Source organism: Micromesistius poutassou, assembly GCF_964030765.1.
Source record: "Micromesistius poutassou genome assembly, chromosome: 17".
Lineage (NCBI taxonomy): Eukaryota > Metazoa > Chordata > Actinopteri > Gadiformes > Gadidae > Micromesistius > Micromesistius poutassou.
Genome location: NC_140287.1, coordinates 1,723,107 through 1,746,485, shown reverse-complemented (window position 1 = coordinate 1,746,485; position 23,379 = coordinate 1,723,107). Strand labels below are relative to the sequence as shown.

At 41.8% G+C, this 23,379-nt stretch overlaps 3 protein-coding genes across 3 annotated transcripts; 1 reads left to right on the top strand and 2 right to left on the bottom strand.

Moving 5' to 3' along the window:
- The first annotated feature begins 1,280 nt into the window (after positions 1 to 1,280).
- On the top strand, positions 1,281 to 13,546 carry enpep (glutamyl aminopeptidase). Its single transcript, XM_084482467.1, has 21 exons — positions 1,281 to 1,358; positions 2,233 to 2,936; positions 3,244 to 3,385; positions 4,061 to 4,195; positions 5,463 to 5,583; positions 6,112 to 6,266; positions 7,961 to 8,074; positions 8,483 to 8,617; positions 9,162 to 9,227; positions 9,442 to 9,507; positions 9,650 to 9,810; positions 10,133 to 10,215; positions 10,309 to 10,442; positions 10,705 to 10,760; positions 10,851 to 10,998; positions 11,172 to 11,251; positions 11,527 to 11,631; positions 11,761 to 11,934; positions 12,433 to 12,573; positions 12,864 to 12,945; positions 13,023 to 13,546. Exons 2-21 carry the CDS (start codon positions 2,305 to 2,307, stop codon positions 13,170 to 13,172), a joined length of 2,880 nt encoding a protein of 959 aa, XP_084338593.1. The 5' UTR covers positions 1,281 to 1,358; positions 2,233 to 2,304; the 3' UTR covers positions 13,173 to 13,546.
- A 249-nt stretch (positions 13,547 to 13,795) lies between these two features.
- Positions 13,796 to 18,790, bottom strand: rrh (retinal pigment epithelium-derived rhodopsin homolog; the record flags this gene model as incomplete). The annotated part of the gene is made up of 7 exons (XM_084482475.1): positions 13,796 to 13,901; positions 16,030 to 16,208; positions 16,442 to 16,610; positions 16,761 to 16,914; positions 17,018 to 17,117; positions 17,908 to 18,098; positions 18,679 to 18,790. The coding sequence occupies 7 exons, from the start codon at positions 18,788 to 18,790 to the stop codon at positions 13,796 to 13,798; spliced, it is 1,011 nt and encodes a 336-aa protein (XP_084338601.1).
- Positions 18,791 to 22,001: 3,211 nt separating this feature from the next.
- Positions 22,002 to 23,173, bottom strand: LOC311362601 (cytochrome c oxidase subunit 8A, mitochondrial-like). The gene is made up of 2 exons (XM_084482479.1): positions 22,990 to 23,173; positions 22,002 to 22,326 (listed from the first exon to the last, which is right to left on the bottom strand). Exons 1-2 carry the CDS (start codon positions 23,104 to 23,106, stop codon positions 22,231 to 22,233), a joined length of 213 nt encoding a protein of 70 aa, XP_084338605.1. The 5' UTR covers positions 23,107 to 23,173; the 3' UTR covers positions 22,002 to 22,230.
- Between the last annotated feature and the right edge of the window lie 206 nt (positions 23,174 to 23,379).

The following is a 23,379-nucleotide window of genomic DNA, read 5'->3' as shown; positions in this document are numbered from 1 at the left end:
GTCCCTCAGAGCGTCTGTCCCTCAGAGCGTCTGTCTGTCCCTCAGAGCGTCTGTCCCTCAGAGTGTCTGTCCCTCAGAGCGTCTGTCTGTCCCTCAGAGCGTCTGTCTGTCCCTCAGTCAGAGCGTCTGTCTGTCCCTCAGAGCGTCTGTCTGTCCCTCAGTCAGAGCGTCTGTCCCTCAGAGCGTCTGTCTGTCCCTCAGTCAGAGCGTCTGTCCCCCAGAGGGTCAGCCCCCCCCCTCACTAGATGACCAGATTGTGTGACATACTTAATACTGCTTTTGTAGCAGTATCAAACAACCTGGACTGTATATTTATATTATATATTATATATTTTTTCTTCAAAAAGCAGGTCCAACAACTAACCGCTGTACTTTGTATCAGGAGTTGTATCGGTTGTATCAGGAGACGGCGTTTCTACCAAATCTAAAAGTCAAAGTCAAAGTCAAATTTATTTGTATAGTACAGTATCAAACACAGTGGTTATTCAAAGTGCTTTAAAAAAAACCTAAGCTGTTAAGACATGGTCGTGCCTGAAAACATTCATTGTCTTTGCTCTTTCCACCTTTTTTTGTGGTAGTTACAGACATTTCACATTTCAATCAGTAATTATAACTCACTGAAGCTGCTATAACAAGGTGGCCTCACTGCTGGACAACGGGAACAAAAGCAAAGATAGGAAAAGACAAAACAAATGAAGAAGAGGATGAAGATGTTTTTGTCTTTTACCATTTGGATGTGAAAATGCTTTTGATCATCTAAAGCCAATTCAAGGGAGGCACAGAAGTGCCTCCCTTGGCATTTGCTGTCCCAAACTTGCCTAATGCCTTGCAGTTAGATGGTAACTAAGGTTTGGGTGATTCCAGAAACTGTATTAATAACTGTAAATTCTCCAGCTCTAGATCAGAGCTGGAGTTCACACAGAGTCTCACAAACCCAAAAGAAGAAAATTTGTCAGCAGATGTTGCTTGCTCAACAGTATGAGCAGAGATTTGTCTCTGCTTCAGTCTTCTGCTCTTCTGATAATTGAGGGTTTCGACTGCCAAACCTGGACTCGGTGTGTGAAGCTATAAACACTCCAGACTGCAGCTGTGTTGTCTCATATTTCAAGTGATGGGCCAAGGGACCTTGTTTGGAAGGACTTCCTGTGTGTGGAGCATGATTCTAAGAACCTTGGCTATGTACTTACTTGTGCAAGTCACCACGGAGAGAGAGAGAAACCTTCAGACTTCGGGACAGCAACTGGTGGTTGGGCAACATCTCAGTCTTCATCTTTCACTCAATTGAAGTGCGGTTCTCCGTTTGATCTCAGTCTTGAGCTACATCCCTCTCTCTTGAGATTTCCGTTTGGTTGGGAATCGTGAGTAGGAAACATTCCTTCTTTTCTTGTCATCGACAATTGAAGCGAGCTCCAACAAAGCACATCAAAAGTGAAAGGCCTTACTTGTTACTGATTGAAGTTCTGGGTTCATGTTATTTTGTTTTTAGGTATTTGTTCTTCATTTTGTACGAGTGGTTGATCTCATTTATGTTAAGTGAGGAACTTACTTATTTACTTACTCGCTTGCTTACTCATGGAAAATGGATGATAGTAGTGCATGGAAGTTCATGCTCTTTTAAAACAGGACAGTTACATTTTAAGCTGACTTTTTATTTTTTGTAGTTCTCATCAAGTCTCCTCCCATGCATGACAGGGTTAAGTTCCTTATTTGTTTATCAAGGAATTTCGTGGGAGGGACACATATCTATAATTCATTATTAACTTTGAATTACTTATTAAATGTCTTTTTATGAATAGCCCTGTTATAGAGCTATATTCCTTTTATATGTACCACTTCATAAGTTACCAATTTTTGCAATGTTCTTGACACCACAATTATTACATGAGCCGGAATCTTTAGGTGAGGAATCTAGGTGACCTTATCTCTTTTTAAAAAACAAGGCCGACAATAAAGATAAAACAGGGCAATAGCCCAAAACAGCCTTGTGCGGTTGGCATATTTGATCTTTTGTGTCCCTGTGAATGTATGTGTATGTGTGTGTGTGAGAGAGAGATGCATATTGCATGTTAATTGTTTCGTTTTTAGTGTGTGTGTGTGTGTGTGTGTGTGTGTGTGTGTGTGTGTGTGTTGGAGGGGCTGTACTCTGGAGACAGGAGACGTCATTGAACTTTGCACATTTTGTACAATAAATAAATGAGATGCACTCCAAAAAAAGTGCCCTTCTGAGTGCAGGTCATACGGATCTGCTCTGCCTATGCACCTGTTAGAAGAGCTCTAAGTCCCCCTACGGTTTGAGACTGAACGATGGAGAGCATGGACAGCGACGGGCCGGCCAAGCGCCACTGTATTCGTGGTAAGCATGTGGCCTTCATCTGCCTCGCTGTCGTGGCTTCCGCCGTGGCCGTGGGTCTCGGGGTGGGGCTCAGCCAGCCCCAGTGCTCCGTAGTGGACCCCAGCGCAGAGCCTCCGGAGCCCACCCCCGGCCCCGTACCGCCACCCGTCCAACGGGGGCCCTGCACGCCCTCCAACGACTCCAGCGGGGGCTGGGGGGATTTCCGGCTCCCTGATTACGTGAAGCCTGTGCACTATGACCTCCACCTGCAGCCCGACCTGGACGCGGACGTCTACCAGGGGAGCGTGGCCATCAGCCTGGAGGTCAGCCGGCCCACCCGCCACCTGTGGCTCCACATCCGGGAGACGTTCGTCACAGCGGTCCCAAGGCTGCAGCTGGTGACCCGAGGAGCTCCGAAGAGCGTGGGGGTGAAGGAGTGCTTTGAATACAAGCCCCAGGAGTACGTGGTGGTGGAGGCCACCGAGGAGCTGGCGGCCACTGGGCCAGGGCAGCTGTACGTCCTCAGCCTGGACTTTCGTGGCTGGCTCAACGGGTCGGTGGTTGGGTTCTACAGGGTCGTCTACACGGAAGGCGGGATTGTCAAGTAAGTTCATTGATATACATTTGACAACGCAACACAATAGGCTGTAATTCATCAAAGCAGTATCAGATATGATTGTGAGAATGCTACCAAAACATATAAATATGGTTATTTTACATACCTGGTAATGAAACAGGTACACACGCGGTGAACTGAATCAATTCTACTAAAGTGCTAATCATATGCTGCTGTGTTTATCGTATGTGATGTGTTGGTTAATCTTGTGAATCTTGTGACTATCCAGAATGGCATGATCCCTATTTTATTGCCTAACCAGTAAGACGTTTGGATTTTTTCTTTTGTGTATCAGAAAGATTGCAGCGACGGATCACGAGCCCACAGACGCTCGCAAGTCGTTCCCTTGCTTCGATGAACCCAACAAAAAGTCGACTTATCAGATCTCCATTACCCACGACCAGGCTTATGAAGCGCTCTCCAACATGCCCCAAAAGGTACACCTGTGAGGTCACACCTTTAAGAAGAGATCCTTTATCCTCAAAGTCTGCTGTCAGTCTGCTCACCTTACCCAGTGTGTCAGTCTGCTCACCTTACCCAGTGTGTCAGTCTGCTCACCTTACCCAGTGTGTCAGTCTGCTCACCTTACCCAGTGTGTCAGTCTGCTCACCTTACCCAGTGTGTCAGTCTGCTCTTACCCAGTGTGTTTCAGGCACTTTTATGTCAATATTGAAAGAAAATTCAAAACAGAAAAAATGCAATCAGGGGATCAGCGTTGTGTGCTTTGGAGGCCTGGATGTTTGATTTCTTGATACCAACATTTGATACATTTCTTGTTTCTGTTTCATTAAACAGCCTATGGTCCTAGAGGGCCAACGTACCGGGTAATGCAGGAGAAGGCAATCCACTCCTGCATTACACGATAAAAACAGCATGTTTCAATAAAAAACTTCTATCTGGTACCTAATAACCTCAATAGAGGTATGGTTGTGTAGCATTAAAAGACAGAATAGGTCTGGGTCACCAAGATATCCGTCAGTCTGCTGCTCATTCATATGAAAGGAAGTCTCACCATTGGTTTCACCATTGGTGGAATAATGTCTGGTTCGTCTCTTTTTATTAAGCTCATTGGATGTTAAATTGCCAGTAACCCTTTGTCCTTGATATTACAGGGGACACCAGAAGCACTGCCCCACAACAAAATGAAAACCACATTTGAGAAGTCGGTACCAATGAGTACCTATCTAGTTTGTTTTGCTGTGCACCAATTTGGCCACGTGGAAAGAATTTCTGCAAATGGCGTTCCAGTGAGTTTGTCTTTGTTTTTTCATACACCCTGCAATAATAGACGTGAAACAGATAAGAAATGTGTCAGAGAACAGATAATAAAAGGTTTACACCATGTAGGGTGATAAAAAAAATGCTTTTGCGCTTCTACAGCCAGCTCTAATAGAAGCTCACCTATTATGCATGTTGATGTTAACTGAGAAGGCCTGGTGGTGTTCTGTACCAAGTCATCTGTGGAGCAGTTGTAACTGAGGACATGTTACAACGGCTGATTTGATGATTTCACCAAGAGGAAGCATGTGTTTGGTTATGAGGAGAGCTCCAAGCACAGAGCCTTGGGGCATGCCTTGTTTGACCGGGGCAGGGAGGACAGAAACCTGGGTGGGGAAACATGGCTGAACCCAGGAGAGAGCGATACCTGTGGTTCCTGTGAGGGGCGGTCGAGGGGGTGGAGACCCCTCTAGTGATGTTGGCTGGGTCCAGGGCCCAGAACGGTATGGGAGCAATGACTAAAGGGAGGGGGGAGGGGGCACCTGGGTCTGAAAGATCTGTAGGAACCTGGAGCAGACCTCAGAGCACCTTAAGGGTCTGGAGCAGACCTCAGAGCACCTTAAGGGTCTGGAGCAGACCTCAGAGCACCTTAAGGGTCTGGAGCAGACCTCAGAGCACCTTAAGGGTCTGGAGCAGACCTCAGAGAACCTTAAGGGTCTGGAGCAGACCTCAGAGCACCTTAAGGGTCTGGAGCAGACCTCAGAGCACCTTAAGGGTCTGGAGCAGACCTCAGAGCACCTTAAGGGTCTGGAGCAAACCTCAGAGCACCTTAAGGGTCTGGAGGAGACTTGAGGGAGGCCTTAAGGGCTGGAGGAGACTTGAGAGAGGCCTTAAGGGGCTGGAGGAGACTTGAGGGAGGCGTTAAGGGGCTGACCTGAGGGAGCCTAAGGGTAGTACCTGGTCCCGTGCTGATGGTCTGGGGGTCTTTAAGGGTAGTACCTGGTCCCGTGCTGATGGTCTGGGGGTCTTTAAGGGTAGTACCTGGTCCCGTGCTGATGGTCTGGGGGTCTTTAAGGGTAGTACCTGGTCCCGTGCCGATGGTCTGGGGGTCTTTAAGACTACTGGAGGTGACGATGTTTATTTTGTAATAAGTTTTGTCCTTTTGTAATTAGTGACAATAATCGGACAAGGCCTACACCCACACACACACACATACACACATTAACACACACACATTAACACACACACACACGCACACATACACACATTTTTGTCCTGTTTCTTTTTTTTCCACAGCTAAGGATTTATGCCCAGCCGAGCCAGATCAAAACAGCAGAGTACGCAGCCAACATGACCAAAATAATCTTTGACTACTTTGAGGAATATTTCAACATGACGTACTCCATAAAAAAACTAGGTAATTATAAAAATGTTCATTACCATACCAGCTATTGGCATAAGTACGCACTCCTCCCTCATGTATAGAGAATGTTTTTTTATTTACAATTAAATAATAAATGTGAAAATAATATATTGAATAAAGAATGAGTACAATTAATGGATGCCATATTAAAAAACAATCAATGCATTTCATTGTGTGCATTGTATTCCCTGTCTAACTTTAGACCATAACACAAATATATCCTAACGGTTAAAAAACGATCAAGAAAGCTACCCTCTATTGGTTTGGCAACTGTAGACAGAGCACTAAAATACTACATTTAGATATCTGGAGTTGGACAATTGCAATTCTTGCCAACCAAGAGTGTTGGGTTGATATTTCCTATTATGAGGGAATCAATCCTAATACTTTATTAATACCAGACAGAAAATCCTGGGAAACGTACGTAGCCGACTCATGGTGTAAAAGCCATTAACACCTCAACACCTGATACAAATCACTCGCGCTTTCTTCTTTTGTCTACACTTTGTTGTCGTGATTCAGATAAGATCGCCATCCCTGACTTTGGGACGGGTGCCATGGAGAACTGGGGCCTGATCACGTACCGCGAGAACAACCTGCTGTACGACGAGCTGGAGTCGTCCTCCAACAACAAGCAGAGGGTGGCCAGCGTCATCGCCCACGAGCTGGTCCATCAGGTGACGTCACGTCCTCTAATCGTTATCATCAAGAGATAAGAGTAATGACAAGGCTGCGTGTTCGGCTGTAAAATGATGTTTGAGATGCGATGGTGTCATGGATTCATTTCTAAGAACCACATACCACCTGCGCTCTGCTCGCTGTCACTGCTTTCTACCGTTCTGCTCGAAATATTCTCCTCCTGTCTGCACTCCACTTCTGCACTAACCCTTACCGCTTGGAGCCACGATCTAAGTGTTTTTGAACCATTCATCATTTTAGCACTTAACAACGTACGTCTTGCCGTCAGTTTAGCTTGTAAGCGTGGATGTCTACGAAACGCTGATATTGAGACAAAAATATTACAGGAAGGGCAAAACTTATTTTAAACCCCATTTTAATGATCTATAGTTCCATTCTTACTAGGATTAAGATTTTATTATGTTTTTAATTGTATAAATAATAATAATAACTAGAAAATGTATTGAGGACGGCTCTGGGATGTCCTCCCATTGACTTCCATTGTAAAAAATTGTATTTTAAAAGTAGAATATCTTAAAAAGTATAAAATATTTTAAAAATCTGAAAAGAAGCGCACAATTTCAAGCTAATCTGAACATTTTAAATTTGAGGAAGGAGATAGGTCCCACGTTTGTAGAGAATAATAAAGAAGAAAGAAAGAAAGAATAAAACTTAGAACAATAGTTGAGCGCTGCATGCAGCACTCATCTTATAATGTAATAAATAAATAAACATATTAAAGCACCAATGTCTAACCTCTAGGGGAAAGGGCCATAACAAGCAGCAATGTTTAACCAGAGACGGTTAACCATGACCTTTATGTTGGGGAGTTGTCACCTCCTGCTACTGGTTTACGAGGCCCTGGGTCGCGTTGGGCCTCGTAAACCAGACAGATTAAATAATACCTTATGTGACGTGGAATAGTGGACAGTGTTTATTGATACAATTAATTAAGATATTGGGACAAATAATTGACTTAATTAGCTCACTAATTTAGATTAGATCAAAGAACTTGATTTGAATTACATTGCGCGGAAACAGCAAACATTGACCCACAACTTCTTTATTTCCATTTTCTATCAAATTAATAAGGAAATAAATCTGCACATGACACACAAGGTGAACGTCGTTATGACTGCGTTAAAGAGCTGAAGGCTGATACTGTACAGGGTACTGTAAAGATGGGTTTCTGTGATAGTGAACATTGCACCATGTAAGATAAGATAATAGATAGTTTTATCTCATATCATTTGCCAGCAAGCAGTCATGAGAAATGTCACTAACAACTACAACTGACTGGACTGAGAAGACAGTGGGAGCAGATCAGTAGAGTGCGGTGACCCTACATTTCAGTGGGGCAGAAACTACTGGCGTATGACCACACCCACAATTGACATGTTTTTTTAAATATGTACATATTATATACGTATATAATATTGTATTATATATTATTATATATATATATATATAGGCTTCACATTTAGGCCTCACACTTGTGGTCTATAAATCCCCTTGTCCTGTTGTTTGATGGCTAACTTCTCTTCCAGTTTTAACCTCTCTAATGGGTTTTTTAACAGAAACTCAACACTGTTAATCACAGGTGCAAGTAGATATACTGCGTTAATGCACATCAAATATATCGGTCTGCCTATCTATCTACATCTATATCTGTCTGCTATATGTGGGTCCCTAGTGGTTTGGAAACATCGTGACCATGGACTGGTGGGATGACCTGTGGCTGAATGAGGGCTTTGCGAGTTTCTTTGAGTACATCGGCGTGGAGAAGGCTGAACCTACCTGGGGGATGGTGAGCTTTCCTGCCCTGGTTATTGTTGTGAACTCATCCACTAAGGTCATTGGAGACGTTATCGCAGCCTGAGAATATGGTGTGGTGTGTATGATTTGATGCATTCATATTTATTACACATAGATAGATAGATAGATTTACTTTATTGATCCCAAGCTGGTAAATTGCAGTGTAGCAGCATCATTGCACACAGTAACAACACGAATAAAGAGAAACAACCTTGACATATATATAAAAACGAAGCAATATAAAATGTATAAATAAGCAGTATAATTGTAGTGGAAAGTAGAAAGTAGAAATATAAGGTGCAAGTGAACAGATAAAACATATAAGGTGCTTTGAAAGATATGAAATATAGATGAAAGATAGTTTGTCAACACCCTAAAATGTTGTTTCCATTTCCAACAGCGGGACATCATGCTCATTAGTGATGTGCTGCCCGTCATGGTAGACGACGCCCTCTTGTCCTCTCATCCAATCATTGTGGACGTATCCACACCTGCAGAGATCACCTCCGTGTTCGATGGCATATCATACAGCAAGGTGACATATCAATGCCCTTAAGCCCATTGGATAAACTGACTTAAATGACACATTTAAGTCATTCAAACTGCAATTTAGGAGAATTATTTTCTAATTGAAATCCATCACATACAATTATCTTTTGTAATTTTCTGACATGTTTTTTTTTACATGACAATCTGTCATTGGGCCCATGAGACTTTACCTGCTATTGAGTGTTGAACGACCTCATTTTGACAACCTAACAATCTATGGTCATGTTGATTTTCTGGTCTTTTTTTTTGTGTCATAGTTTGTGTCATACATATAAAATGTCTTCATATAATATCTGGTACTTGAATGTCTTTCCACCTATCTGTCTGCTACTTGTAAAAAGAAAGCACCTCAAGTCAAAGCACCTGATTTTGAAACGTTTAAACCTGGTGGCGATTGAATACCAACTATAAATTAAAATGTAATGGAGCCAGATGTTGTGAAGACCACAGTACACTCCATGTGATGTTGAGTTGTTCTTGGTGTCAGGGGGGTCTGTTCTGAGGTTGTGATGAGTTGTTCTTGGTGTCAGGGCGCGTCTATCCTGCGGATGCTGGAGGACTGGATGGGAAAAGACAACTTCAGAGATGGCTGTCGGGTACGTGACATAGACACACTTGACATTTAGTCGTTGGAAGTGCTCACAAATCGAAGTCGTTTAGTATAATTAACTATTATATAACAATATCTACATTACCATAACTCTCAAATATTTCCAACTTATTCCAATACTAGTTGCTATTTTATTTTGCTGTGTACTTCGCTCACATAAAAAGGAGGTTGTGTTTGTAATTTTATTTTTCTCCCAATAGAAATACTTGAAGGATAACCAATTTAAGAATGCCAAGACTGAGGACTTCTGGGCATCGCTTGCTAGTGTATGTTTGTATTTGGTCATCTTCTATTTTCGATTACATGCCAGCATCATTCATTATAATTTACTGGTAGAAGATATCTCCGGACTGGGCCACTGTTTTAGCGAACATATTCAGACTGGTATTGGTTGGATTCCTCCCACAGGTGAATGGGCTGCCCGTTGCAGAGGTGATGGACACATGGACCAAGCAGATGGGCTACCCCGTTGTAGACCTTTCCATTCCAGGCTCCGTCGCCACTTTGACTCAGAAGCGCTTTCTCCTGGATCCCAAAGCCAACCCCAGCCAGCCTCCGTCATCTCTTGGGTCTGATATACTGAACGGGTTCAGAAACCTCTTCCTTCTGAACTCCTTAATGATCACGGATGTGTCCATTCAAACCGCTAGCATTATCTGATTTATAAGACAATACCTTCTGCTGTAGCGTTTTCCCCAACAGAGACTTTAAAGTTAATTAAAGTTAGTTCTTTGAAAGTTAATCAAAATATCCGGCTATAAAAATCGAACTAAAATGTCTGTAGTACCGTCTGTTGCCAGAAAATATTTTCATCTGATAGACGAGCATTAATGTGCTGATCCATGGACCGCAGTTGACAAGCACATCCTGTGTTTTCTGTTTGCATTGCAGCTACAAGTGGACATTTCCAGTGAAAGCAAAGGTTTTGAGTAGCAATGAAATAATATCTTCAATGTTCAACAAAACTAGCTCAAGTACTATTGCCTTTTGAATTATTCAAACGTTGGAAGCAATTTATGTGGTTTGTTTGACCAGCAGTCTGAAATGATGATATTCTGATGTTTCAGGTCATGTTATTAAGACCAATTCTCTCCCAGGGGAACTTATCAAAGTGAACAACAATTACATTGGATTCTACAGAGTCAACCATGACCAAGACATGTGGATGCAAATAAGTCTACAATTTCAAACCTACCACTCGGTAATCTATCCTAAATCTGCATATTCACTTTTAGTGAATCATAATTGCACAAGAGCATAATTTATTAATAGGGGACAACAACTTAAGGCTGGAAACATTTAGATGTTAATATGGTTGTGTGGAATGCAACTGGTTGTGGAAAAGCTGACTTGCAATTAAGGACAGATAATGGATGCAAACATGTCCTAAAGGCAGCAGATTTTAGGACTCAATGTTAATTCGTCTGACAGTGAAGTGAGGAGTAAAAACCTTTTTTCAACAGGTGTTTGATGCAGCGGATCGGACCGGTTACATTGATGATGTCTTCTCACTGGCCAGGTAGATAATACATTGATTGTAAACATGTCACATTGGGCCTTTCCCTCCCACTGCATGTTGTGCCCTTACTCTCCCCTCTCTCTTCATCAGGGCTGGCCTTGTAGATTATGGGACTGCGTTTAACTTGACCAAGTACTTGGTCAATGAGAGGGATTATATAGTGTGGGATCGCCTGGCGTCCTCCATCGCCTACGTACGGGACATGTTGTCAGACACAACACTGTACCCTTCATTTCAGGTGAAGTTACCTTATTTTTCCCCATCTAGTTAAAAAAATAAAATAAAATAAAAGATTGAATGCATTACTAAATTACTAAATTATTGATTTAAGTCTGGATCAATTCAGTGCTTGACATATCCTTTTTATATTTTACGTATGTAACTTATTAACATATTTATTTTATGATTCAGAAATTATTTCGTGACCTTGTTTTTCCAATATCAACCCAACTTGGTTGGCAAGATCTAGGCACACAGACACAGACAGAAAGGTAGGGCATGAAAGAAGTCTGTTATACTACCCATTGTTTTCTTCAGTTCTGATATGGTTTTCTCATTATTTTAAACTAAATTAGCAAATACATCACAACAAACTTAAGTTGTTTCATTTGTTTGCTTACTTCATTCACTTAAATTATCTATTTTTTTAATCTCAACAATACACTTGATTTGTTGACAAGTAAATCATGTAGGCCTACTTGTAGATTTAACTTCAGCGTCTATTTATTATTTTTATACTGTAACTCATTTGGGCAAATTCTCTCAGATTACTGAGAGAGACCGTTTTAGGCATTGCTTGCCAGATGGAGGATCCTTTTGCAACAGCTCAGGCATCAGAGATCTTTGATCAGTGGATTGCTGGAGATATCAGGTATCTGCGCAGAATGCAGTTGTTGAGTCCTACCACTGTCATGCCACCACACATTCAATTAAAAGACATCACTGATAGAGACATTAATGTGCGCTCCAAATAGACTAATCCCATGTTGTCCCTCTTTAGTCGTGTAGCGGTGAACCTGAGGCTGCTGGTCTACCGCTATGGGATGAGGAACTCTGGCACAGTGGAGAAATGGAACGTTATGTTCCAGAGATACAAAGACTCTTCCTTGGCCCAGGAGAAGGACAAGCTGTTGTATGGCCTGGCATCTGTGAAGGATGTGAATCTTCTCTACAAGTAACTTAAAGCCTCCTCCTCTTATGTGCACAAATGGAAATTGTATATTGTTATTATTATTATTTATCAAGCTCAAGTATAAAAGATGGACACTCGTATGTGTATATTTAGTGATAGAGAGATTAACAATTGTCTAATCTCCCGGAAAAAAAAAAGACTAATGTGTACATTCAAGGCCAACGACAGACACACATGTACACAGAAAACAACCATGTTGTACATACTATCACTAGAACTCTCAGGCAGCTTTCCATTAAATGACAAAACGGTTGTAAAAATTGGAGCAGTGAGGCCATTTTTTTGTACAAAACTTTAAAATAGAGGGGGCAAGAACATTAAAGGATCACTTTTCTATCAGATTAATGCTCATTGATGGATGTTCACAATGGAGAATCTACTAAATTAAAACATAAAAAAATATAAAAACACATTATCTCTCTATTTGTGTATATTTCTTGGAAACATTGTGTGTGTGTGTGTGTGTGTGATGTGTCCCAGGCTGCTGGAGACCACTAAGGATGAGAGTGTGATGAGGAGCCAGGACCTGTTCACGGTGGTGCGGTACGTGTCCTTGAATCCACTGGGCAGGAGCATGGCCTGGGACTGGACCACCCTCAACTGGGACTACCTGGTGAACAGGTACGTGCAGTCCAAGTGCCAAAGTGGAACGGAGAAGCAGGGATTTTCGCTGAAATTTGTCAAATTGACTGTACCAGCAATACTATATAATGATAATAATAATTATAATAATACAAATAACTATAATAATAACAACAGTAGTAATACATTTCAATACATTTTTTTAATTAAATTATCTAAACGAATTTCTGCGCAACATCAATTTGGTAACGTTGTTGCTTTAGACAAGCTATTTTTAGGAGATGGAGCATTGAAATGTTTTTAAAATCAAAGCTGTACATTTTCAACAGATACACCATTAATGACAGAAACCTGGGCCGCCTGTTGAGCCGAATCACGACCACTTACAACACAGAGGTTGAGCTCTGGAAGGTGAGAACACACACTTGGAACACACTTGACACCAGTATGGGAAGGAAATACTTAATGTGGCCATATCTGTATTTTAGATGGAGCACTTTTTCAAGCTCAGACCCAATGCTGGCGCTGGGGAAATGCCCAGAGAGCAAGCCCTGGAGACCGTGAGGAACAACATCGCGTGGATCAGGACGAACGAGGCAGCCATTGGATCATGGTTGGAGCACAACGTAGCAGAGTAGAGTTCCTGTTGGTTCATTATCTCAATACACTACCATTCAATTCAGTGTATGTGTCTCATTCCAAACACTCACATTACACAACTTTATATGCGTTGTTTGTGGCTGCGTAGCCGATATCAAATGTAAAGGATTTAAATCTGGGGCTCTGTTATCCATACGTTGTTCTTTATACTTTGCATATTTATAATCAATTTATACAAATCTGTATGTTTCAACCTTAAGTGATCAATTGATTTATTCAGTAGTTTTTAAATAACATTCCATGAACCACCATTGTTTACGTATACCATCTTTATAGTGTTTTTCTGTATGCATACTACAAAACTATATTCCAATGGGAATTGCCATTGTCAGTCAGTCCATTTTTAATTGAATGTTTTATACAATACAAAATAACTGTCTTCAGAACAAACAAAAAAATCTAATTCTCTCAGATAAATAAACTACCATCATTACGTTTTTCGTATTCATGGCATTTAAATGATTTATACATGCAGAGTTTACATGAGTTACATGAGTTTTTTTTTTTCTAATCAGCAGAACATGTGTATAATTAAAGAATGTTTAAAATATCCAACGGATGATACCAAGACACCCAACTATGCCATGTCGTTTTACATCGACTATTGGGTCAATGGTACTTGTGAGGAGGTCATTGGAACTTCAGTATTGATGGTCATTCGCTGCCTGGTTTGACATCGAAGCATTCCTATGATTGCTCTTCTGAACCTAAAGGAAAAGTCCAAGAGTACATTAGCAACTGAATCATGTACACACTAGGTTTATCTTCACTAGGGTTATCTTCTATCTATCTACTTATCTTCAGTCTAGCCAAAGATAAGGCCAGAACAAAGACCAGGAACAGTCAAGTTTAAGGACACCAGATAGGCGTCTGAATCTCACTTCAAATCACCAATAAAAAATAACTGTGAGATTGTGACCCAATGTTTTCTTGGTGTTAACAGGCAGGCATGGTTGCACGAGAGATGTAGACAACCGTTGTCAAATCCACCTCCACAGGTAGTGTGCGCTACTTGAATCTCTTGCTGAAGCGTTGTCTAGCACTAAGCTTACACTCGTCATCACTCGCCAAACTCTACGCTGCTAGGAGATGAGGAGGTGGGCGTTGTGACCTTGGTAAAAACAGGTGGGCTATTTCATCTAGATTTAAAAAGTTGTATAAACAAGATATTTCTCTTGTGTGCACACGGTCAGAGTCTCGACTGGAGCCCTTCAAACCGAGCATGTGCTGAACACTGTGGTCAGAAACAGGGTCAGTTCAGGACTGTGATCCCGGGGATTGACACGTGGTGCAGTTGCAGTGGGACAGCTTTGTTGTACATTGGTTCAGTGATCCCTGCGTATCCGTTAGCATTAGCAGGCTGACCCCGAGTCCATGTTGTAAACTTAATACACCTCCCAGATAATGACAGGTAGTAGGAACTAAGAGGAAGAGACGGCGCACCAGTGGGCTGCGTCCTCAGCCAGAGCCGACCGGACCGGAGCCCTGTGGGCCGCCGGTGGCTCTGTGCTGCTGGGAGTGTTGCAGCAAAGACACTCAGTATTGTTTCTTGCTGGAGTGCATCACTGAAGAGACATTTTGATGCCATGGGCTTAATCCCGCGTACGTGCACGCGCATTTAATCACGTGCACATGTTTGGACTCAATTCACCATCAGGGTTTTAAAAGGTATGCAGCTTACACATGTGGCGAGAGCTTAGGTCTAAGATTAAAGGATATCGCCTGACTACGCCCATACCCTGAATACTTCCACCCAGGGAAATACTCACAATTTCACAATATTAGACACACCAACCCAATATGGGCACACAGTTTCGACTAAAGAAAGTCAAAGACATGATGCTTCCAATATTAAAATCTTGCTTGAACGATTTCTTGGCTCCCTGCTTTAAAGCTCTCCAACCAACATGGAGATACTGTTCACGCACCAATCCGAGTGTCATTTAAGATACAGCTCCATGGAGACACCGTGTGGATCACCCCTTTGTTTGTTTTTTGTTACTTCAGTCAGCTCGGCAAAGTTGTTTGCTTGGGTAAAAAATAAGATTAGACTATAATACGTTGGCCTCTGTCACAGTGTTTTGCCGTGAGAATTGTTTTGGCAGCGTGTGAGGCTGAAGGTGAAAGCGTGAAAGCGTTAGGGTTAGGGCTGGTACGTTCCATTTGAACTAGGAAGTCTGATTTCCGACATGGACTGTAGTAATATACTTTTAATTAGAATGTATGTCTTGTCAAACTTCTATCTATGTTAGATAAAAGTATGTTATCAACTGGAATTATTAACAATGGCTAAACAACTTAGGTTTGACAGAAAGAGATACAGAACAGAACATGAGCGTGCCAGTGCTCACGGTACACGGAGGGTTTTAAACAACCTAAGGCTGAAGACATGTTCGGAAATCAAACACTGACAGAGCCAGACTGATATTCAGACTAATTTAAAGATCTTGAACATCTGGATGGTCTCACAAGGCCATAACCTTAGACAGCAGAGTTAGGCCTACACTGTAAATACATTTTACTATCATATTTTCCCATCTCAATGAGACAAATATATTAAACAAAAACCTGAGATGTAAAGCTATATAAATCATTGAAGATTTTACAACAGATCAATTGATGGGTTGATCCAAAATATTGAATCAACTCATATATATATATTTATATATATATATATATATATATATATATATAATTATATACACCCAGACACACACCCAGACAATACAAAAAAAAGATTAGCACTGTCCATTTTCAATGGGAACAGTATAACTGTAAACAACAAGACTTGCTCCCACACACATCACATGTACATAAAGAAAGAGAGAAACTCACTTTTTGTTGGCAGCAACGTAAATACAGGGATTGTAAAAGGTGGATGATTTCGCAAAGAGTGGAGCGATGATGGCCATCGCGGCAGGAATGTTCTTTGGGTCTGAAAACGACGCCCACAGACAGACTATGGAGTATGGAGACCAAGCCACCAGGAACATGACAATCATCACCACTGACATCTGGGGACAGAAAGAAATGTGGAGCTTCGTTAAAACATTCAAATAAAAAATAGAAAATTCCAGCAGGCAAACCAATTCACCCTGCCTGTTAACCTCATATACTGCAATCAATAATGAAATATGAGATACGTTTCATCAGAAGGTGGACGTTGATACACTCAATAATCTTGATTGAAAGAATTGTGTTATTAAGCTAGCTATGTGGACATGTGCTCAGCTAGAGGTTCCTTCACCCTAGTGACGTCCATCTGGTCCGACCAGTCAATGTTTAGGTTCTCCAGACAGTTGCTTGCTTTGAACCTCTTCATAGTGATGGACACGTTGTAGTAGCAGTAGAACATGACACCCAGGGGTGCCACAAAGTTTACAGCTATCACTGCCATCGTGTAAGACACAAAAGAGCTGCGGATGAGATGAAAATAAAGATAATGCACCATTCAATACAGATCTTTTTATGAACCTCTATATGACTGAGACAAAAATGATTCAGTATAGAGAATAGGGCCACACAGAATGGTCTATATTAACGGCTGTATAGGACTAGGAACCTACGCATCGTTCTGCCTCCAGTTGATGGTGCAGGTGGCTCCGGTGGGGTCAGGGGCATAGCCCGACCAGCCGACCACCGGCATGGACGACCAGAACACCGCGTTGAGCCAGGCCGCCAGAATCAACAGCGTGTACGAACGAATAGTCATTTTCTGGCCTTTGAAGGGGAAAAAGACACAGGTATAGTGGTGTGGTTTCATTGATTGACAGCACTATCACGTGGAGAAGGTGGATACAGAATGAAGGTGTGGATGTGCTACCTATGTCAGGTCTACATATGCTCAGATATCGGTCAATGGCCACCACAGTCAGCAGGCCAATACTGGCCATGCCAAAGAAGATGTTGAGTGCTGCATAGATCTGGAATGAGGAGTAACACAGGGTAAGTTATCAGAGCACACTGAACTAATAACACAGGGTAAGTTATCAGAGCACACTGAACTAGTAACACAGGGTAAGTTATCAGAGCACACTGAACTAGTAACACAGGGTAAGTTATCAGAGCACACTGAACTAGTAACACAGGGTAAGTTATCAGAGCACACTGAACTAGTAACACAGGGTAAGTTATCAGAGCACACTGAACTAATAACACAGGGTAAGTTATCAGAGCACACTGAACTAATAACACAGGGTAAGTTATCAGAGCACACTGAACTAATAACACAGGGTAAGTTATCAGAGCACACTGAACTAATAACACAGGGTAAGTTATCAGAGCACACTGAACTAGTAACACAGGGTAAGTTATCAGAGCACACTGAACTAATAACACAGGGTAAGTTATCAGAGCACACTGAACTAGTAACACAGGGTAAGTTATCAGAGCACACTGAACTAATAACACAGGGTAAGTTATCAGAGCACACTGAACTAATAACACAGGGTAAGTTATCAGAGCACACTGAACTAATAACACAGGGTAAGTTATCAGAGCACACTGAACTAGTAACACAGGGTAAGTTATCAGAGCACACTGAACTAATAACACAGGGTAAGTTATCAGAGCACACTGAACTTGGGGAGTGGAAGTACTTTTGGTCACCAGACTATTCTGAAATGACAGGGTCTCAATTCGACTCAATAATTCTTAACAAAAGTTGGTGATTTGGTATTATTTGAACAAATAAAGAAAATTAAGTCAACCAACTTGACATCCAGCGTATCCAAACTTCCAGCTGCCATGGAGATCGGAGGCAGCCGACAGAGGGTACCCGATGGCTGCCACGCCGATATCGGTGAAGGCCAGGTTAATGATGATGGCGTTGGTGGCCGTACGCAGCTCCTTACATTTCACAAACATGAGCAGCACCACAATGTTGCTGGCCAAACTCACAATGCCTGATGGCGACAAAGTATACACATTATATTATTATTATTCTTTCTTACAATCATTCCCTATATTTTCTAGCTCAACAGCTATCCCGTGATACCTGAGTCGTTACATAAGGCTAATAGAGGCTTTCTAAGCACTCAGGAAAGGTCTTAGCTGGTCTTGGAATAGCGTTTTGAGAGAATATACAACAATAAACTGCAGAATCGGGTTGCCTGGACAATATGACCGTGTAACTGAATGATAAACGACTAGAATTGATGAACGAATTCCATGTCCACTATACCTTTTCAACAGTACTAGTGTTCAATACCCAGGTCGTAGCTCTCCATAATGTGTGAATTGTTGATTTCAGTAATTTAGCTCTCTATATTTGTGGTGTTGTAGGCCATCCCACAAAACTAAACAGAGATTGCTTATTGTGATTGAGAAGTTCATTGTGATTCTATAGTCATCACCTGCAGGAAAATATTATCAATGAATTCAAATAAAAAATGTCTGATTGCATTTACTTACCATTACATTTATTTGTATTAGGCCATTTAGGCTAATAAAAATTAAAAAAAATACAAAATATAAGAACATTACCTGCAGTGATGAGGTAGCTGGCCACAATGTTATGCTCCAGCTGTGTGAAAGCACTCTTCCCCCCGTAAGGTAAGACTTCACCTGAAGCGTTAACCAAAGCATCCAGTCCCATTTTAAAGACCTACACGGTGAATCGCTGTTGTCGATTGAATGAAATAACAACGTTTCCAGTAATACTATACTCAGTGGAACTCACTTAGCTAGCTGTGAGTTTCAATAATAATGATAATACCAAAAGAAAATACCAAAAAAAAGAAATCCTCAACTTCACCCTAAAACCTGTCTCAGAACTCGAGGGTCTCAGCCTGGGAGGGGCTGTGTGAGGGATTAGAACCCTCACCCTTAATAACCAAACCTTAGTCGCCTGTTTGTTTCCAGCAGTAGAGGATTACATCTCACGTGGGATTAGGTCGTTGCCCACATGAGTCTTGGTTTCACAAATATGTTAAGTAGTGGCCTGCATTACCTTCTAATAAAAAAGTTTTTCTTTCATTCATTCATTAGGCTATACATCATGATACAACACTCGCTCATGAATAAATCCGACATATTTGTATTTTTGTGTGCTTGTTTGCACTCCATCGTGTTCCAAGTTTCTAAAGAGTAGCGGGGACAACAATAAGCAGATTCTCAACTTGATGAGAATCTATCGCAGCCTGTTTTGGTTTGACCCTTCACAGCCGTGGCCACGTTAGGGACGTGGAACTTGAGACCATGCTGCAATCAGACATCTTGCGTTGCCCCAACTTTTATTTTTGGTTGAAATAGTTTCCACTTGGGCTGCCTAACCTGGACACATCCAGAATAAAGGAGGTTGGATATCATTAGCATAACATTCATAACCACCGCTCCCCCACTCGGACACATCCACCCCTTGCAGCCATGTGCCACTTAATGACTCCAAAAACACTGAAACACATGCACATACTAGTTATAGCTTATAATGGCAATAAGTATATATGTTGGCAAATGAAATGAGTCAAGGCCTTCTTAACATTACCGTTTGTAAGTTCTGGAGATGTCGTGAATTTACGGTAGGCTAATAATTAGTCTATATTGCCCTCACACACAGGCCTCTATCGGCCTGTGTGTGGCCAGCTTAATTAATTTTGTCACACATCTCCTGCAGTGTAGAAGTGATTTTAATCAATATTAATCCCTTTTCACCACGTTATCTGTATACAGTATCAACTGTTAGGAAGAAGTGATCATCCCATTTAATTTAAAACAGCACTTTTTGAAGTGACTCAAACACTTACATTATTCCGTCACTAGCCTTGTTGTACACAATAGGCCTGCTAATAAACGGGTGGCAGTTTAATTCACAACATGTTTCTTTACCTTATTGGCCACCATTCTTCATTTGGCTTGACAACCGTCTCTGTGGCCCTTAACAGTACTAAGGTTTTCATACCCACATTTCTGCCTTTCTTTGGCACATGCCACTACCACTATAATGCCACCATATAATAACAAAGCCTGTCTCTGACTGGTTGGAAGACCCCTCTCCACAGCAACAAATGGACCCGAGCCTCTGGTCATTTCATTTCAGGATTATTACAATGTATGCATTTATGTGTTATTCCTCTTGGTTTATGCCTCTGTCATGTAAAGTCTACCATGCATATCAGTGGCGGCTGGTGGTTTTTAAAGTGAAGGACTGCACGCTTGGTTGCCATTGGCCTGCTTGCACTGTTAGTGGTGTATGGTGGCATAAGTATGTGAGACTCAAGTTGTTTCAGGGTGTTTTGGTGAACTACAAAAAGCAGGGAGGGATAATTATGTGAATAAAATGTATACAAATCCACCAGTGGCAGCATTGTACTTTGAAAGCTGGTGGGCAGCATGTCTTGGACTACAGGGGCAGAAGGAAAGGATGCAAAGCCAATTAGTCAAATCAGGCCTACTCTTGATTTGTAAAACTAAATAAAGAAATCTGGACCTATCATTGGGCCTATTTTTGCCCTCAATGACTGAAGCTATTGGTTGGAATTTGGCTATGTTTATTTTCAGCTACAATTGTTTTAAGAAAAATGAAGACACAAGCCCAAAAGTGATGGCATTTAAAATGCATCATGCTCTGAATCATTCACTAACATCCTTTCCACAATATTAAACAGAACGGTCAGAGTAACAAACAATTAAAAGAACAACAAGAACATAATTTCACAACTTTGTATGAGCTAAAACCCCTGAAAGAGGGCTGTTTTGCAGAGCTTCTTTCTCGTGCTCCCTTTCTGCAGTTCAAGAGAGGCGAGTTTGGCAATGTGGTTATGAAACACAGACACAACCAATGACAGCAAGTCAGAATGATGGTTGTCGATGCCAAACCGTGTCTCCTCCTGAAAAGCAATGCCCCTGGCCCTGTTTGCGATGGTCCGCCGATTTGAGCAGGAATATTCTGCAGTGCTCTGGCATCTTGTGTCTTCTGCTGCTACGCAACTAGGAGTATGACCGCTCCAAGATGGCTTCCGCATTTCTTGCGCCCAGCAGCCAATGCGGCCTCTACTCTTTATTATGTCTATGGGAATTTCCTCCTCTCTCCCGTTCAACCCCATGTTATTCACCGGCCGCCAGTAGTGCCCGAGAAATGAATGGAAGTCAATGGAGACCGAGGGAGGAACGTCCTGCCCGAAGTAATATCCAATAGGCGCTAGGGGGTGCTAATGTCCCTTTACCCAGGGAAACAAACATTACATATACAAAGGCATTAAAGTAGTCATATTTAAGGGCATTAATTCATTACAGTAGTCTGGGCAATCTACACTTTTTATTCTCAACAATGTTAAGGAGGATCTTCCTCCCTCTCCTCACTGGAGAAGCCTCCACTGCAGCATATCAATCACTACACATGAGACATGGCAGAGTTCACCTAGACTCTACAAGCCATTCAGTCCCTTATTTGTCTGTTGCACTATTGTTTGTCGTACGTCCTGGCACTTAATGCAGGTTGTATTCATTCATTGTTCTTAATTGTGTAGCATGTACTTAATTGTGTAGCATCTGCAGTAGCTAGCTATCACTGCTGTGTACGGGGAATGGGTTGGCCTGGCGATTGTTAGTACTTGCACTTGGTTCTATGAACATCTTTACTGTACCTACGGCGATATATTGTTTCACTTCTTATGACAAAAGTACTTATTGTAAGTCGCTTTGGATAAAAGCGTCTGCTAAATGCCCTAAATGTAAATGATGAGACAAAGTTGCATTGTGGTCAAATTGGGCCTTCAAAATCTACACTTCAATAGGTGACGAGCATATTTAAAGGTTATTCAAGGTTATTCATTACCTTAATGTAAAACGTGCCAGACGAGAGATGTTGATTTTCAGTTTTTAAATATGATTTATTAACATTGTTAGAATGCCCTTATAAGGGCACATGTCAAATAAACAAGTCAACGGTATTAAAATGGAACGAGAAGAATGTAACTGCCGTCGAGGTAGGAGAAGAGAGAAGGTTTAGACTGCGCCCTCTCCCTCAGGTATCTGCTTATGGTCCCAGGAGGCTCATTGAGGAGCGTTTGAGAAGTTGTATGCACCATTCAAATGTCCTCACTCTTTCTTCTTGTACTCCTCCAAGTGGGCGAGAATCCACCCAGATGGTCCCAGGATGGCCAAGGCGAACATGCCCAGTCCGATGGCAGTTTCCTGAACAATAAATAGAAACGGCAATTTAAGTTATTAATTATAGCATATTACGTATGTTTATTGCATAGTTTAACAAAAACATATTTCAAAAGAACATCCCTGACCTTCAAGATATTATATAGAAGATGATACGTGATGTATCATCTTCTATATGATATCTATATAGTACCACAACCTAATGATAAAGGAGCTCCATGCACACCATATCTGGTAATATGTAATAACCATATCCAAATATCTAATATCCATATCTAACCATGTATAAATAACAACGCTAATAGGACCATTAGCACATACATTCATAGCAGAAACGATAGCATATCCAACACCTTCTAGAATAAGGCAATCCTAACCATTAGTCCATCTGCAGGTACTATATGACAGCATGATGACAAACGCGTGAATGTCATAACGCTTCCGCGGTCATATCGAGCAGAGACACTGCGGTGGAACCCGAGCAGATTACCTCACTTTACATGGAAGAGCACTGCATACATGGTTCAAACATATTATAGAGTAGATTTAAACGCATTATAGATGGGGTTAAAACACATTATAGATGAGGTTAAAACCCAGAGGTCTATAAGTAGTCCACTAGCCGACGTAACATCGGACCCTTGGGAGACGCCACCGTGTGAGGAGCGGCTCCTCAGCGTGACTTACGGCGGTGCCGAGCTTCTCCTTGGCGGGCCGGGTGTAGAGGGAGGCCCGCTGGGTGACGGTGGCGGTCCGCAGGGCAGGGGCCACACGGGCCGCGGCGGTCCTGATGAGTCCAGACATGGTTCGGTTCTGTCGGAGAGACGGGTTGCGTGTGGCGTCGGACTCGACTAGAGGTCGTATCTCTTCAGTTCCGTTTCCTCACAGCCAAACAACAAAAAAATAAAGAACCTAGCGCCTCCTAGTGTTAGGGAGTGTCGGATTCAAATGACAATAATGCTGGACCTGTATATCCCGGTTTCAGACATTGTCCTAGCCATATATATATATTTATAAAACGGGTATATAAAATAGCCTACCTTTTATACCATATTTAAAACAAGCCATTTTGAATTT